The sequence below is a fragment of the Somniosus microcephalus genome, chromosome 3, assembly GCF_052327205.1.
Source record: "Somniosus microcephalus isolate GS21.2 chromosome 3, FLI_Smic_1.0, whole genome shotgun sequence".
Classification (NCBI taxonomy): domain Eukaryota; kingdom Metazoa; phylum Chordata; class Chondrichthyes; order Squaliformes; family Somniosidae; genus Somniosus; species Somniosus microcephalus.
Genome location: NC_140989.1, coordinates 80,066,949 through 80,085,054, shown reverse-complemented (window position 1 = coordinate 80,085,054; position 18,106 = coordinate 80,066,949). Strand labels below are relative to the sequence as shown.

Here is an 18,106-nt window from a genome sequence, read left to right as displayed (position 1 = left end):
GTAACCTTTAGCAAACACCATTGCATTGCATACATTGTCTGGAGTTGACCAGACCCAAACACTGTACTTATCCACATTAAAGGACATCTACAACAGACTGATCCACTCCACCTGGGAGCTTCTTGGCCTGGAGGGTTCAGCTGCCCACTGAATACTGTTACCTGAGTTGCTGTTATTTGCGAGAAGGAAGTTAGCCGACAGCTTCCAATTTGGAATTTGTAACTTCAGCACTACTTTAAATACGAAAGTTTCAAATAATTCTACTTTTCAAATTGTTTTGAATACATCTTTAGTCCTACTCGAACAAAAAGCCTTTTTAAACGAGCAAAATTCCCATTCTGCGTGCTCCATTTGATTATTTTTATGGCTAGTTCCTGAGAATTTTGGCTTTTGTGATAATTGAATCGGATTCTACCCCTTGACTATGGATGGCATCTAGCAACACAGTGGCTGCAGACTAAATTCTAGTGAAACTAACACTTTCATAACTGTTTTTGCATTGTGGAAAAGTCTTGTGCGTCATCTCGTATTTGTAAATGTAATTCTTTTGAAGGCTTGCAAAGAGTGAGAAGGAACTTCCATCTCTTGTCATGATGTTGGTTCATCCTCTGGCTGGAATTTTATTTATCTACCAGTATTGTCTGATTATTGAAGCCAAGACCAATTTATTGAAATGTGAAAGTCATCCAAAGTACTTTTCTTACAATAAAACCACTAGAGGATTGGATACTATAATTGAGTAGAAGTTTCCGACACAGGTCAAAGTGAGTTACAAATCCCAAGGCCAAGAGCGAAATAGTAATGAGGGCACAAATTTAAAATAATCATAAAAAATTAAAGGGGGCGTTTAGAATTATTTATTTTACACAGATGGTTAATATTTAGAATTTGCTGTCGCAATCTGGTTGAAGTAGTCTATAAATTTAAGAGAATTAAACAGTTACTTGAAAAAGAGTAATATTAAAATGCATGGAGACTTGATTAGACTAGATGGCCCATGGAGAAAAACAGCAGCACAGACTTGAAGGGCTGAATGTCCTGTTTTTGTGCTGCAGCATTCTGCAATTCTTACTCGAATGAAATATTTACTTGTGGAAGGAGATTTTGGGAATATTCTCAGACTGCAAGTGCCTTAGACCTAGAAGAAGGAGACCTAGAAGAAAGGCTACACTTATTTGTGCAGTCTTGAAGGAACCATTCAAAATATCTTGCTGAGTATGTGAATCCACCACACTGTAAAAAATTAACTTTATTAATAAATGTTCATAAAAATTCCATATCTGGGCAAATCCCCTTAAGGCTGACCTCTTCATAAGTCTTTATTCTTTGTAACTACTCTTTATTCTGGTAAAGCTAACCACTGCCTGATGCAGTGAGGCTATTGAAGATTGAATCAAAATTTTACTCAATCACATTTCTGAAATAAAGGCCTAGAAATTCGTGGCCACCGAGGCCGGGGGTTAATGGCCACCGAAAAGGGTGGCACTGGCAGGACTGAGAAATTGTCGCTGAGGTTTAATTATCATTAGCCCAGCGCTAACTCATCGTGGAATGCCGTCCTGGTGACGGTCCTGTCAGGATGCTCCAATGTGGTGTGCCCAAGTGACGTTGCTAGTAGAACAGCCTCTGAAAGCGAGGCTGTGATTTCACACAGCATTGTGGGATTCTTAAAAGGGCAATGCATTGTCGTTTTCTTAAAAGGGCAATGCGTTCTGAAATAAAAAAGAAAAATGTAAAAATATGTAGTTTTTAGCCCTTACAGCTCAACTGCCTTCTGAAAAAAAATTAACATTAAAAAGAATTCCCAAATGGGCGTTTTCAGTTCTTAAAGCAGAATTCCCTTCCGCACCTAAAATAAAATGGGAAAAGTGCTTCAGCACTAACACAAATTGCTCAGCAAGCCAGAGAAGGGTCACCCACGCAGTACTCCAGCTTTGTACAAGGGGTCAACACTGCAAGAGAGGTCCTCCAGAAAGAATGATGTGGGACCACTTCACCAACGCCGTCACTGCCAGCAATGTTGCCCCCACCACCTGGCTCCAGTGCCCAAAGAAGCTTCATGACCTCAGACCAGTGATCAAGGTCAGTGAATGCATCTTCAAAAGCCTCACACACTTCTCAATGCACACCTCCCATTCCTAGCTTCACCTCTCCCCCTTGGAGGAGACGGTGCTGGCCATTCTTGGCAAGGTCATGGCTGAGCCCTTGGCCAGCGGCGGAGTTGAAAGGATACGAGATACTGGTATCCTCATACGTTATCCTCCTCCTTGCATGCACCTCTTGCTTTCCCGCCCTCCCCTCACTACAACTCCACCCTTGTGCCTTCGTCATTTCATTGGGGAATGTTACTCAAAGGGTTGACGGTGGATAGGCAATGGCAAACATTCAAAGATCGCATGGATGAACTACAGAATTTGTTCATCCCTGTTTGGCATAAAAATAAAACAAAAAAGGTGACTCAACCGTGGCTAACAAGGGAAATTAGGGATAGCATAAGATCCAAGGAGAGGACATATAAATTGGCCAGAAAAAGCAGTAAACCTGAGGATTGGGAGCAGTTTAGGATTCAGCAAAGGAGGACAAAGGGATTAATTAAGAGGGGGAAAATAGAGTATGAGAGTAAGCTTGCAGGGAACATTAAAAACTGACTAAATGCTTTTATAGATATGTGAAGAGAAAAAGATTGGTGAAGTCAAGCGTAGGTCCCTTGCAGTCAGAATCAGGGGAATTTATAATGGGGAACAAAGAAATGGCAGACCAATTAAATACATACTTTGGTTCTGTCTTCACAGAGGAGGACACAAATAACCTCCCAGAGATGTCGGGGAACATAGGGTCTAATGAGAGAGAGGAACTGAAAGAAATCAGTACTTGTAGGGAAATGGCGTTAGGGAAATGGACGGGATTGAAGGCCGATAAATCCCCAGGGCCTGATAATCTACGTCCTAGGGTACTTAAGGAAGTGGCCCTAGAAATAGTTGATGCTTTGCTGATCATCTTCCAAAATTCGATAGACTCTGGAACAGTTCCCATGGATTGGAGGGTAGCTAATGTTACCCCACTATTCAAAAAAGGTGGTAGAGAGAAAACGGGGAATTATAGACCGGTAAGCCTGACATCGGTAGTGGGGAAAATGCTAGAGTCCATTATAAAAGATGTAATAGCAGAGCACTTGGAAAACAGTGACAGGATCGGACAAAGTCAACATGGATTTACAAAAGGTAAATCTTGCTTGACTAATCTACTGGAATTTTTTGAGGATGTAACTGGTAGAATAGATAAGGGAGAACCAGTGGATGTGGTGTATTTGGACTTTCAGAAGGCTTTCGATAAGGTCCCGCATTTGAGAGTAGCATGTAAAGTTAAAGCACATGGGATTGGGGGCCAAGGTACTGACTTGGATAAAGAACGATCTAGACGAGGGAACTAGATGTAATATCTCCAAGTTTGCAGACGACACAAAGCTGGGTGGGCGTGTGTGCTGTGAGGAGGATGCCGAGAAACTCCAGTATGATTTGGACAGGTTGGGTGATTGGGCAGAAGCATGGCAGATGCAGTATAATGTGGATAAATGCGAGGTTATCCACTTTGGTGGCAAAAACAGGAAGGCAGATTATTATCTGAACGGCAATAGATTGGGAGAAGGGGAAGTGCAACGAGACCTGGGTGTCCTTGTGCACCAGTCGCTGAAGGTAAGCATGCAGGTGCAGCAAGCGGTTAAGAAGGCAAATGGTATGTTGGCCTTCGTAGCGAGAGGGTTCGAGTACAAGAACAAGGATATCTTGCTGCAGTTGTACAGGGCCTCGGTGAGACCACACCTTGAGTATTGTGTGCAGTTTTGGCCGCCTTATCTGAGGAAGGATGTTCTTGCCATGGAGGGAGTGCAGCGAAGATTCACCAGACTGATACCTGGGATGGCAGGAATGACGTATGAGGAGAGATTGGGTCAATTGGGCTTATACTCGCTGGAGTTTAGAAGAATGAGAGGGGATCTCATTGAAACTTATAAAATTCTAACAGGACTGGACAGACTGGATGCAGGAAGGATGTTCCCAATGGCCGGGAAGTCCAGAACCAGGGGTCACAGTCTAAGGATAAGGGGTAAGCCATTTAGGACAGAGATGAGGAGGAATTTCTTCACCCAGAGAGTGGTGAACCTGTGGAATTCCCTACCACAGAAGGCAGTGGAGGCCAATTCATTAAATATATACCAGAAGGAGTTGGATATATTTCTTAAGGCTAAAGGGATCAAGGGATATGGGGAGAAGGCAGGGACAGGGTACTGAATTTGGATGATCAGCCATGATCTCATTGAATGGCGGAGCAGGCTCGAGGGGCCGAATGGCCTACTCCTCCTCCTATCTTCTATGTTTCGCACGCTGAAGAAATGTAGCCTGCCCAGCCAGTGATTGAACAAGAAGAGGGAGAGGAGAGTGAAGAAGAAACACTGTCACTCGATTTCACACTCCCAGCCGCCAGCTCCTCAAGGTCGACCAGCAAGACCATTTGCAGTGTCCCCCACTGAAAGTCAGCAGCCTTCCATCAGCCATGCTGCATGACATCAGTAGGATAGACAAAGGCATACACAAGACAATCACTAAGAGAATGCATATGGGTGATGAGTTGATCTCTTGATGTTATATTGGATGGATAGATGTATAAAGTTGTATTGAAAAGTTTGCTTTGTGGTGGCTTTTATTTCAGCATTGTGGCCAAGAGGACGCTGTGATGGTCAGTAACACAGGGAAGTTAAGGTGCAGGACAAATGTTGAAATGGGAATTGGGGTTGTGGTCACTGGTACCCCAGGCGGATGATTTCATCCCGAATATCCCGGCCAAAAAGGGGCAGTCTGGGTTGTTAATTTCTCTTCTGCGTCCTCCTTCTTCTTCCTCTTCCCTCTGTGAGTGGATGCTGTAAATCTGAAATAAAAACATAAAATGCTGGAAATACTCAGCAGGTCCGGCAGCATCTCGACCTGAGACGTGAACTCTGTTTCTCTCTCCACGGATGTTGCCTGACCTGCTGAGGATTATCGGCAGCACTCCCTACACACTTTAAAAAAAAAAAAAACTTTTAACATGTATTGCACCAAGCCACCATTTCAATAAAATTTAAAAAATCCAGTCCAAAAGCTTAAATGCAAACTTCCTGAAGATGTGTGTGTCCCTTTTAAGAGGTGCTGACAGTGTCTCTGTCAGTCTGCTGAACACTGGGTTTTCATGGCGAGCTTGGAACCCAGCGCTGAACTTGGCTGACATCACCCTCTCTTAATTTACATCTCCAGGGCTAGCGCTGCTATTGACATCGCTAAGGCCCTCACCAAAATGGCGGCCGCTGAGTCCCGTACCAGAGAAGGGCGCTGGAATGGCGGCCGCCAACCGGATTGTGGTGGTAAGTGGGCCAATTTCTAGGTTGATGTGTCTTTCAGTCTGAATGTAAATAAGAGTGTTTTTAATCTAGGCTAACAGCACTGAAATGGATAAAGATGGAAGGAATAAATATTGCCACTTCCAGCTGCAGTAGCAGCTGTGGTGGGAGATTGTCACTTGATCGATGCCACTGTTGTGTTTCCCAACCCATATTGGCTAATACTAAACTTTTTCTCTCCTTTGGTTCTCAAACTGTAGCTTTTGCAAACAGATAATTTGTATTGTTGAAAAGCATATCCCCAGAATAGCAAGTGGCAACATGCTAATCATTTAGTTGACCTTGGAAACCAATGCCATCTGCACAAAACCAATCTAATGCCAGCAGCGAGGCAAGCCATCTGGTCATGTTTTCTCTCACTTGAGATTCTACCCTGCCATTTTCTTCAAATTGTATAACAGTCATTCTAGCAGTCTTCGCCCTCCCTGTTACCCGATTATACTTGTAGTTCAGAGTCATGCATTTTGAGTTGCTCCTGTTAATCTCATAGCTTGTCATGCAGAGGATTCAGCAGTACATGGGTTAAGCAAGCAGGATATCTGGTACAGTATCATGCATATTGTTCAGCACGATAATAGCTTCTGTATTTGTGTGAGATCTTAGTGCCTCCCAGTCATAGTTCCTGTACCAGAACAAGGGGGAAAGATGTTAGAGAATCCATATTATGTACCCCAGTGTAAACTAAATGCTGGGGAGATACTGCTATATCCATCTTGAAGGAGGAGAGGGAGATGGTCAAGACCAAAATAAGAGACTTCAAGTTGGCACATAATTCAACTTGCATCAAAGGGCAATTTAGCTACATGACTGCCCTGGTTGCATGCCGAATACAGGCGGTTAGTAAGTCACTTGTGCTGTCGAGATTGGTGATGGTGAACCCCACCTGATCTGGATGAATGATGTTCACGGTGACTTTGGCCAATCTAATAACCAGAATTTTTCACTAGAATTTCCTGAAAAACATGATAACATTTAATTAGTTCTGCCCTGCAACTCCAGGCCATTGTGGATCACGTTGGACATAACCAGCCTTGTTTCAAACATATCCTGACAAGTATCTTTAAACAAAGGGCACTAAATATGTCAACTCATAGAAGTTAAAACCCGATGGAGGCCACTTGACAACTGAACCAGTGCTACCGCTTGGTCTTCAACTGGACTTTTCTTCTAATCCTATTTCTCTGCCATTTCCCCATATCCTTTATAGTTTTCCTTTTTCTACAACAACTTTCATTTTATATAGCACCTATAACCTAGAAAAGCGTACCAAGGTGCTTCACAGAGGCATAATCAAACAGAAATAGGCACCCAGCCAAATAAGGAGATATTAGGAGGGATGACCTAAAGCTTGGTCAAAGAGGTGGGTTTTAAGGGGGGGATCTTGAAGGAGGAGAGGGAGATGGTGAGGCAGAGGGGTTAGGGAGGGAATTCCAAAGCATAGGGCCTAGACCACTGAAGGTACTGCCACCAATGGAGGGCGAAGGGAGAGGCCAGAGTTGGAGGAATGCAGAGTTCTTGGGAGCAGGTTGTTTATAGGGCTGGAGGAGGTTACAGAGATAGGGAGGGGTGTTCACAACACCACATTTTGAGTTAGCATGAGACTTCGTAGTAGAGTATACGGAACAGACTTTATTGATGCACAGTAAAGATGATCAGTCTTAACTGTATAGAGAGAGTGGCTTTTCGGTTTCTGTATCTTTCGAGCCCTCTGAGATACTGCTGAAAACTAGGCTCCTTTTATACACCATATTTTGACTACATCAAAGGAAAATGTCAGAGGTAAGACTGTGACATATCTATTCCTAAAATCTTTGAAAACAGACTATTCATGTAAACAGTTTGCAGTTGTTTACTTCAAAACTACTTCCCCATAATAAGATTTCATGACATAACAGTCCCCACACCCTTTTAAGAAACAACTTTACCAACTGCTATCTATAGCTAATGGATTCGCTACCCGTTTTATTACCCTAAAACTAAAGTTACATTTTGTTACTAACACTTATTTCCTTACACAAGCACTTTACATATCAGAAGATAAGCCATGTTTTCTCCTCAAGACACTTCAAAGTCATCCTGTTTATATTGGAAAGCCTGTTGCTTTAAGGCACAAAGAAGTTCGACTGTTAACCCTTAACTCTCCAAGATGCGCAACATACATCTCTTTAGGATAGCCAACAAGGGGCTATAGGGATTTAAACACGAGGATAAGAATTTTAAATTGGAAGTGTTGGAGGACCAGGTCAGGAGGTGACCAAGGAATGGCATGAGTGTTTCAACAGCAGATGGGCAATGTTACGGAGATGTAAGTAGGCAGTCTTTTTGATGGAGAGTGTATGGGGTCGTAAGCTCAGCTTGGAGTCAAATACAATTGTGCTCTGCATCCATTTCATGCTACTTCTACTTGTATTCCTGATCCCTTACTGCCTTTTGGAGCCTTTCTCTTCCAGGGCCTCCATGAGGTGACCTCTTTGTATGGCAAAGTTATGCAGCACCACTACTATCCTTAACCACCTAGTCAATATTGCCCGTAATTTTTTTTTTGGGCCATGCAGCTCCTTTAAAGGGCTGTGTGGCTCATTCAAAAGTCCACTCAGCATCTGCACTGGACTCCTGGAGCAAAGGGAACGTTGCAACCTAGTCAACCTATATTGCAGACAAACCCCAGACCAATCCAGGCATCTGAAGCATGCCTTCAGAATTTGTATAATATACTTTATGATGACTCTGGGGGCACAATGGACCTCATTATGGTGGTGCTCAGCTGGCCTCCTGGGAAAGCATAGAGATGACAACAGCTGTGGCTCAATGGGTAAGTGTACTGAGCAATAAGGTCCAGAGGAGGAATAAAAAATCTTTCAGTCCAAAAAAACCCACAATCAAAATAACTTCAGTGATCTCTGCTGGAAAGAGCATATGCATAGATAATGGATGAGGAAGGGATTGGGGGCCAGCTGTGGTGCCTCCCATGATAAAATCACCTGCCAACTGTGTGTGTTCTTGTACATGAACAATGACCACTTGGGTGAAGTGCTGCATTGCTGTCTTCAGGAAAATTTAAGGGCGGGTGGAATTTTAAGCAATGTCTGTTTAAGTAATTTAAAAATATTTTGTAACTGATGAAGGTTGTGGCATATAGGACAAATGTATGTACTGTTCATGGACCCTGTCCATCACTATCTTTTGGAGTTTGTGGAAGCTGTGTGATCTTGAGATGCAGTGTCTCGGGAGTTGACTTTTACATTAGTCTTCCAGAGAGAAAATACTCTGGATTACATTAATCTGTAAACAAATTGTGATGTAATTGTGACACTAATTGCTTGCTCATTTTGTTATATTTTGTTGCTCTGTCATTTCCTTTTTATTTTTGTGGTACTGTAACACAAAACATCTGACTCCAATATGAATCAATATAGGAGGCAAAGAGGACTGGAAATCTTCTCATTTACATTGAATCTTTTTTGTATAAGGCCAACCTGGTTACTTCCCTTGCGTGTTGTTTCTTTCGCCTCCCCCACCCCTTCTTTGGGAAAACATCTGTTCTGTTCCCTGCTCTTCTCGATGTGACATGGCTAAGAATGCAAATTTGACAGATGGGGAAAATCATGGATGTAAACCAACATTTTGCCACTCCTTAATGCCTCATGTTGGTGTTCCAGTAAGTTGTATGTGGACATTCTGGTAATATCCCTGAACAATTATTGTGATGTACAAGTTTATTAATGAGAGCGCATTGTTTATGTGCCGTCTGGTAGATCTAGTAGCATTTGTGGCTACAACCAACCCAAGTTCCCAGTTGGTAAGATTTGCTAACTCTTGGCCGATCTGCTGAATGGAGTGTTGAATGATGGAGTGTGTTCCATCTAGGAGAGGGAGGAAGTCAGTCCTGCCCTTAGGAAGTTTACACCCTGTCCACCTGTGACAGTAGCATCAGTAATAACCATAGGCCTGCAGCCCTCAGTAGACATGTTACTCCCTCAGATGAAGGAATAAAAGTCAGAGGGGAAAGGAATGTTGATTTGTTGACATGGATTATTCGTTGGATAACAATTAAACAGAACATGCTTCCTTTTACCAAATGCTAAGAAAACTGAAAAACCATTTTTTTTTTTTTTTGCAGGAGCTTTCCCACCTCCCAAAGGTCAAACAACAGCGACTTCCAGAGCTATGACCCTTGACCCATTGTGGCTCTTCCTAGTACAACTAGTGGGATTTCTTTCTGGCTACATGTGGTATAACGTTCTGCAGTATTTGTATCACTGCCTGGGGCTCTAGGAGTTTTGAGAACTAAAACATTGAATTAGGACTTGAATCCAAGCACGTGTGTCAGTGTCCATGTGTGACTGTAAATGTTTCTTGAAGGATGATAAAAAAAAGAGAAGGATGGATTGGTTGCCTGTCATTTTTCGTCAAGATTTTTAGACTCAAATTTAAAATATTAATCCAGATCATCAAGTCTACAACCTGGTGTTAAGAGTTCTGACATGTTTACGTGGTCCGTAAGCACCCTCACTGTTTAATTATGCTGCATATCTACAGATGTCCTCTTTGAGAGAAAAAAACGTTGGAGAATACTTCAAATTATTGCAGTAAAAACCATACCATCACTTCCCATTGCTTCAGGAGGCAAAACTGCCAACAGACAAGACTGTCACGAGGAAGCCCACATCTCCTACCTTTCCCATGTTAAAATGATCCTGATGAGAAACTCGTCAGAGCTGCCACTGTTTTATATGTTATTGGCAGTGAGAAGTGTTTGTTTCCCTTAGCAGTTATTCAATATACTTCGTTTTGTGATTCATTAAAAGGCTACTGGTCTAAAGCATCTAAAATTCTAGTGATCACAGGTCATTAATTGTGTCACTTTGACACTTAAATAGTTGCAGGTAAAATAGTTAGGAAATCTGAAAAAACATGCTTCGTTCTAGTTCTAGTATGTATGATGCATTAAATCTGAGTATGGTTTAGTTGAAATGACCAAATACAGTGATGCAGCCAATCATGTAGTATCTTACAGTGAGTAAGAAGCTGCTAGTTGTAGTTAGTTCAGGACAATTACAGCACTAATGTTGCAGAATAGCCAGGCTGTCAGCTAGCATTGAAACTATTTGTTATAAAAGACTTCACACAATGGACTAGAAACAGCAACAAAAAAAAGTTTACAAAATAGTTGAAAGTACAGGTTATCTGAGTAACTTTTACTCTGCTCCTTTATTAAACTCAGTGATTCTGGCTGCATCTTTTATTGTACACATTCTACTGTTCAGTCGAATTGTGTAGATGTTACTGATGGATTGTGTGAATTGATGCAGATCATGTTTAATCTTGGTCCACAAATCTGTTGAGTCTGAAGAAGTTTCAGCAGGAACATTTGTGATTGTTCCAAGTTGATGCTTAGAAGTCATGACTTAATTTTCAAAAGATAAAGAAACTTTGTGTCCAGATTTATCTCTTAAACTTCAGCATTTCATTTTCAATTAATGGGCTGGTAGCCTAGACGTTAAGATGAACATTTCACTGCCTGACACTGGATTCTGCCACCCACTTCAAGATCAGTTTCATTGTTCTTTGGGCCATTGAGATGAGCAAAATGGTTCACCTTGGCAAAAGGGAAAATGCATTACTATGTATCCTCGTGTTTGGGGACTTAAGGTAGACACACTGGTTTACCATGTTAATTTTTTTTAATTATCTGAGGTACAACTTTGGCAAAAGAATCTTAAATTGGTGTTTTTTTTCCTCCCATTGAAAATAAAGGAAATGCATATGCAGAAGTCCTCCCTCCTGGCTTGGTGGTTTAGGAAGCTGGGAGCTGTCTGTGCTCATGTATGTTGCTGGGAGCATATGTGGTGGACTGTTGCACTATGTTTTCGTATATCTACCCCTTTCCCTGCAGCAAGTGTGCCTGCAGTTGGTTAAGCATTGGCAGAAAGGTTGTGGAGCAGTTGATGGCGCTCTCCATTCTTTACTGCAGAAATAGATACCATGGAGGTGACAACCATCAAGAGACAAATGTCCTATTCTGATCAGCCAGCAATTTCAAAGTACTATTTGGTAACCAGTCAGCAGGTGGATTGTAACTGAGAATGGATCATGAAGCATACTATTTAATACAGGAGTTCGGAACCATGAATGGAAGCTATTCAAACAGCTTTACTTTGAAACCAGAAATTACAACAACTTAAAATACAAAAGGATGGGAGGAAGGGTGAGTTAGCCAATTAAGCATGATATAGAATAGTTAAACGATTAGAGAAATTATAGAATCTGCATACAGCAGACGGTGATCTGTTGACTTTTTTTGCAGAAATGCATAAAAATCTGTAAATGGAAAAATGTGATATCACTCTTTCTCTCCTCCAGCCACCCCCCCCCCCCACCCCCCCCCCTTGCCCTCCATAAGGAGACCGCTCTTAACTTCAAAACCTTTAGTTTAAGCACTGACATACACCAGTTGGCTCTTGGTTATATTTAAAAAATTTAAAGACTGAAAAAAAGCAACATTAGTATTGAATTACTGAATTGTCTGATCTGACTGTATTGGACCCTTATAAAGAGTGACTTTCTCATGTACTTCAGTTTCAGTGTAAATTGTTACTTTGACTAGTCTGAAATCCTTATTTCTTTCAATTATATAGCAGGAGACTGCAAATATCCAAGTAATGATGAAATAGTTGCTGAGACCTGCTACATACCACAAGGCAGTACTGTATTTTTGCTTTTGTAATTTTGGGAATGTCAACTCAGAAATGTTAAAATAGTAATTTCAGGGAGTCTAACTTGCTGAATAATTTTCTTTATATTTTGGGTCGTTGTATATATGTTGTGAGGCTCCAACACATTCAGCTTTTGTTTTTGAATTGCATTTAATATTACATGACTTGAAATTGCTTTAAAATGTCAGTATTTCTGCTTTAAGAAATAGAAAAATAGTTTAAATTGGTTTTTTTATACATCAGCAGTGTACCAATTGTTGGCATATATGGGTTTTATTTTAGAAATAAATATAACTACATTTTTGCCATTTTTAAGATTTACTATGGGAATCCTTAATGGAGTTGAATTAGATATAATCTTAGACAGGACTATTTCTCAGCAACGAGACTGGTGTAACACAAAACAACAGTACAGTTCTTATGGATAGAAACAATGGCTATGGAGGGCAGAAACCAGCCTGACAGCTCGCCTAGATCACCCCCTGGCCTATTCTTCCCTTTTACTTTAATTTTCGTATGCCAATCGCACATCACTTGCACACCAATCATTCAGCTCAGCTTACTTCATCCTTCAAAGTTGCACTCATCCTATGCTGGCTAATGCAGATCCTATATCTACTGCTGTTCAACTTAAAACTAAAAGCACTGAAACAACAAAAATAAACTTAGGTTTAAGTAAACATGAATTACTATAAGTGGATTACACATTTCTGCCCTTTCCCACCCCACCCCCAAATCTATACAGTTGTCTCCCCTGGGCTAATCCTGGAACAAAAATAAACCAACAAAAATCTATATCACATTCTATAGCGTGGCTGAACACTTGGGCTTTGAGCTCATCTTTCAGGTTTTTCAACTGCTGGGGTTCCTGTCCTGAGTCAGTTTGCACACTGCAGCAGCTCTCTTGAGTCCCTCTTCATGCCTAGCTTCTGGGTGCCTTGCAACTCATAACTGTAACTCTGTCCCTCCCCACAACACCTATACCAGGATGACTGTAACTGCCTCAATATGAACTCTTGTGTAAAGTTTCTCAAAACATGCAACCTGGAAGTATATATAACCAACACAAATGTATATAAATGGGTTAAAATGTAAAGTAATGGGACCTGTTATTTAAACAAATCTGACAGTAGTATTTCAGAAAAGAATCATTTGGAAGCCTGCATTTAAAATAAAAATTATACATATCTCCATCTACACAGATAAATGTTAACACTTAACTTCCAAATTTGACTGAATATCAGTCACTCACCAATCTATCTGTTTTCTCATCTGGCCTGGGTTAAAATATAGAGGTAGGGTGTATAGCTGAAAGAGATTGGAAGGGCAGAGACTCGTTTAGCTAGGAGATGAGCCAGACCAGTTAATGTTTTCTTTTATGGAGGGGTTGTAAGAAATTAAGACTAAATTAGTCTTGTATCTTATGATGATGGGTTCTTCTAATGTGTTATTTATGAAAGTGCTTTTTCCAATTTTGACTTTATACAGCGACATTGATCTCCCACAGAACTGTGGAGCATCCCATTACTCCACATTTATACTCATGGAGGTAAAGATTTATTCAACTGGGGTCAGGGAAGTGGTAGAGAAAAACAAAGTATTGGATTTAACAGCCTCCCATTTTCCTTGATGAATATTTACTCCCCGCCACCCGCCCCCCCAGCAACCTGTGAAATCTATGTTTCTGGATATATCTGTTTTTGCTGAAGTAATGCTGCTGTTTCACAATATTTTTCTTGTAAGATATTTCATGTTATGAATGTTAATCTCTGTGTGAAGAAACTAAATATCCATGTAAAAGTCCCATATTAATGGATGAATTAAAGTAGCACTCCATATCCAGGCATGTAGCAATTCAACAGGAAGCTTTCAAAACCACAGATGGGAATACTTCTTGAGCTGGCTTGCTAAATCCAAATCTGTTTGTTTTCCAGAGTCTAATGGAGAAGTTTGTAAAAGAGTTAATGCTACAAATCTGAAACAAATACATTTTAAATATTGCTGTTTTTGATGAGCCCTGCATAAATATAGTTGACATCTGTCTGCATTTTACTCCTGCCATTTTCTTTTAAAACATGCTGTTTACAATGTTTTTAATCTCAACTGCTACACAAGTCCTCGACCAGGTTACTGTCGATGTCAAATTGCAAAAATTCTTGATAATCTTTGTACCTAATTGTGTTCATTGTTTTACAACTATTGTATACTAAAATATGCACAGAAGGGATATTAATAAAATAATACATTAAAAATGTACTGATATGAATACTACTTCACCATTTCTAAAGACGAGAACTTTTCTTTTCAAGCCTGCCATGTTGTTTATCTACACCAATGGGGAGATAATTTCATTTCCAGGTTGCATGTTGCTGTGTACAGTGATGTGTGTGTGACAGAATGTCGGTCACTTCAATGCAGAGATTGGTATTTTTAAATGTTATTTTCTCTCTGGCTCCACTATTCAGGGGAAAGAAATGTAGAATGAATCAATGTAGCCATATCCATACTTGCTAGTTTGATCAAAATCAATAAATTTTTTACTTCTCAGGACAAAAGACAGTTGTAGTTCATTGTCTGGTTATGTATTAACCTATCTTATAATTGAGTCCCAACATTTGTTATATGGTAAAAGATACAGATGTAACTTCAGTAAACAGCAAAATAAGGAGATGGTCTGGGAGACCATCTCAACTTGCTTAGGCCAATGATTATTAATAAGGAATGAACAAGAAGACCTTTTTTTAAATTAACTTTTCTTTGTATTACATAAGTTCATGTGTGCAATTGGACAATTACAGAGATACATGGCTCTTGAAGGATGTTTTTGCGACTGTCCAATGTGCCTTTTTTGAGTTTTAGTATATTAGGTTGCCAAATGGAAGCTTTTGACTCTAAATTCCATAATGGTGTAGGAAATCATTCCCCCCGCTCCCACCCGCCACTAACTGCAGATGTTCACAGATACTGGTTTACCAATTTAAGAATTATCCACCAATGACGCAACAGCACTAAGAAATTTCTAGGTCATAAAATACAGATAAACCAGCACAAAAAAAAATAGGCTTGTGTTGCCTGGACTTTGATTGTCGAATTACATGGGCTTGGGGCTGCATGGGGCCCTAGGGCCACAGGTTAATCATCCCAGATTCATGTCTACCATTGATACCCTGGTTCAGTAGCATCAATCGTTTAGGCAGTCGGAGCATCTTGCCTTTATGCGAGTTGACCAACACTGTCCTATATTTACGTGTACGATAGCTTATCTGGCGATGTAACAATAGCATCCCCATGTGATCTGGACCGGATACTCACGTCCTTTGCACGTGTATTTCTTTAATTTTTCCAATGGCAGATTGAGTTACCGCCACGAGACTTGATATGGATCATTAAGTTGCTTTATTTCACGGTAAGGTGAACATACAGAGCAACCGTTAAGATCAGATTCACTTAGTTCAATCAGTAAAACTTTGCGTAATGATATAAAATTAATGAACACTCTGCCACCCCATTTCAGTGAATTAACTCCGCTCCATCCTGTTGGATAGACCAAGGCAGAATCTCCTCCCTTGTAGTCTTTTCAACGTTTTTGCAGAACTTTTGCCAGCCTGTCTCCTGCTTTCACAGCTCTGTATCTTAAAATGCTTGACTCCAGTCTCATCTGTTAATCAAACACCCCTACCCCTCAAATGGAATCTACCAGTCTAATTTGGCAGTGACCCCTGCTGAGTTCAAGTGAAGAGCATTATTACAGGAGCAATGAGTGAACAATCACTGGAATGTTAAACTATCTTTCATTGACTCCAGAATACTGAGCCAGATGTCCTGTCTGAAACCTTATCTATGCCTGCCAATGCTGGCCTGTGAATTTAACCCTTTGAGACCTATGTTTAGCTTAATAGGAGAATTTTTAATATATTGCACTACAATCCCCTGTGGTGACATAGTCTAAAATCTTGAAAATTGTCACCCTTGTTCTATAGCACAATGCTGTACATAGAAACAGTTTTTATGTTCTCACTTAAGCAATCCATTACTTTCAAAGGCACTGGTGAATTGAAGTGTGCTAATGAATCTATAAATGTACGTTCTGCTTTCTTCACAGATGATGGATGGGGAACCAGAGTAGCATAGTACATCAGATCATCAGTAGGTTGTCCCAACTTGGCGTCCTTAAACTAGAGCGTTTAATATTTTTGAATTTTGGCACAGGCTTATTTAACATCGTATTTTGACAGCATATCTGTGGTAATGGAAAGAATTGATTAGGCCAGTCCGCTGGATCCCTGGATCAACCGCTGCTGGCTCGTAGTCAACTTTCCACTCCTCCTCACCCTCTTCACCGGATAATCTCCAGCTATATGCCCACTGATACTCTGTGCCATGAACAGCTGGATTCACACACTCTCCACGACTGTCTCTAACCTTGGACATTGATTCATCGATTCTCCAAGCTGACTTTATCCTGTCTACAAATCAACTTCATCCCACCACAGGACCTCAGACTTTAACTGGACACTCTCATAACGACTCCTCCCTGTCCTCTGTTTATGCCCAAGATATGTCTCTCCTAATCGGTGCTATACCTGTGTAACCAGAATTTCCTCTGTCCATTCATGTGCGCATTTTGGCTGCTGCTCTGGAAACTAACCCATCACGTCTATCTTTTTTTCTCTTGGTCCCCCTAGGATTCTAGTCTCCTGTCTCCTCCCCTTCCTGTCACCCAGTCATGCAAGCTTTCATTTCTCCCGCACCCCAATCCATCACTACTTTCCTACTGTTGTCCAGGCTTGAATCCCCTTTCAGTAAGGTCACAGCCAGTCTGGGCATTCTCCAAATGGACCATCAAGGCACCTGTCACTGCCCCCATACAAGCAGCATGCCAATTGCACCATCCTCTTCTCTTGCTGATCTTTCTGCCCAATGTGCCTGCTGGCCTTCATTATAAGAGGATTTGAGTACAGGAGTAAAGAAGTCTTACTCCAATTATATAGGGCCTTGGTGAGACCACACCTGGAGTACTGTGTACAATTTTGGTCTCCTCACCTAAGGAAAGATACACTTGCACTCCCGCTATGGCAACAAAGGTTCACGAGATTGATTCCTGGGATGGCGGGACTGTTGTATGAGAAGAGATGGAGTAAACTAGGCCTGTATTCTCTTGAATTCAGAAGAATGAGAGGGGATCTCATTGAAGCATACAAAATTATTACAGGGCGTGATAGGGTGGATGCTGGGAGAATGTTTTCCTTGGCTGGGGAGTCTAGAACCAGGGGCCACAGCCTCAGGATAAAGGGTAGTCTATTCAGGACCGAGATGAGAAGAAATTTCTTTACACAGAGGGTGGTGAATCTTTGGAATTCTCTACCCGAGGGCTGTAGAGGCTCAGTCATTGGGTATATTCAAAACAGAAGCCGATAGATTTCTGACTAGTAAAGGCATCAAGGGATATGGCGATAGGGCCGGTGAATGGAATTGAGGCAGAAGATCAGCCATGATCTCATTGAATGGTGGAGCAGGCTCGAAGGACCTACTCCTGCTCCTATTTCTTATGTTCTTATGGTCTTGATCACAGACCATCTCCAACCACTTCCTTGGGGATAATGTTCACCTTCATCGCCCGTTTGGTAATCTGGCTAAGCAGAGCACCCGCCTATTGTAGAACCTGCCCAAATTTTAGCCCAGGCCCCACACTCTGTTAAAGGCGCTTTTTATAAATATATAAATGCAAATTATTGGTTGCTTTATAAGAAATATGCTGCTGGCAAGGTACAAACACCAGTTGCAACATCAATGGCCACCCCAGTCATCTGCAGCATGGAATCCTTCAAAGAAGGAATACAAGCTGTGATATATGGGGAAATCCATGGCATTTCAAATAAGATAGCTTACGTATTTAACATCTGTTCATGGTTGCTCTAAATTTGTTTTACTACAGTCTTCGTGTCTTTGGTTGGGACATGTT

At 41.1% G+C, this 18,106-nt stretch overlaps 1 protein-coding gene across 3 annotated transcripts in view; it reads left to right on the top strand.

The window, feature by feature from the left end:
- lpgat1 (lysophosphatidylglycerol acyltransferase 1) overlaps positions 1 to 14,400 on the top strand; it is a 151,660-nt gene extending 137,260 nt beyond the window's left edge. For all 3 annotated transcript variants that reach the window (XM_085981274.1, XM_085981273.1, XM_085981272.1), the window contains one exon: positions 9,549 to 14,400. In XM_085981274.1, the coding sequence (XP_085837400.1) occupies positions 9,549 to 9,703 (155 nt within the window). In that variant the 3' untranslated portion in view covers positions 9,704 to 14,400. The remainder of the gene's footprint in view (positions 1 to 9,548) is intronic.
- The last annotated feature ends 3,706 nt before the right edge of the window (positions 14,401 to 18,106 follow it).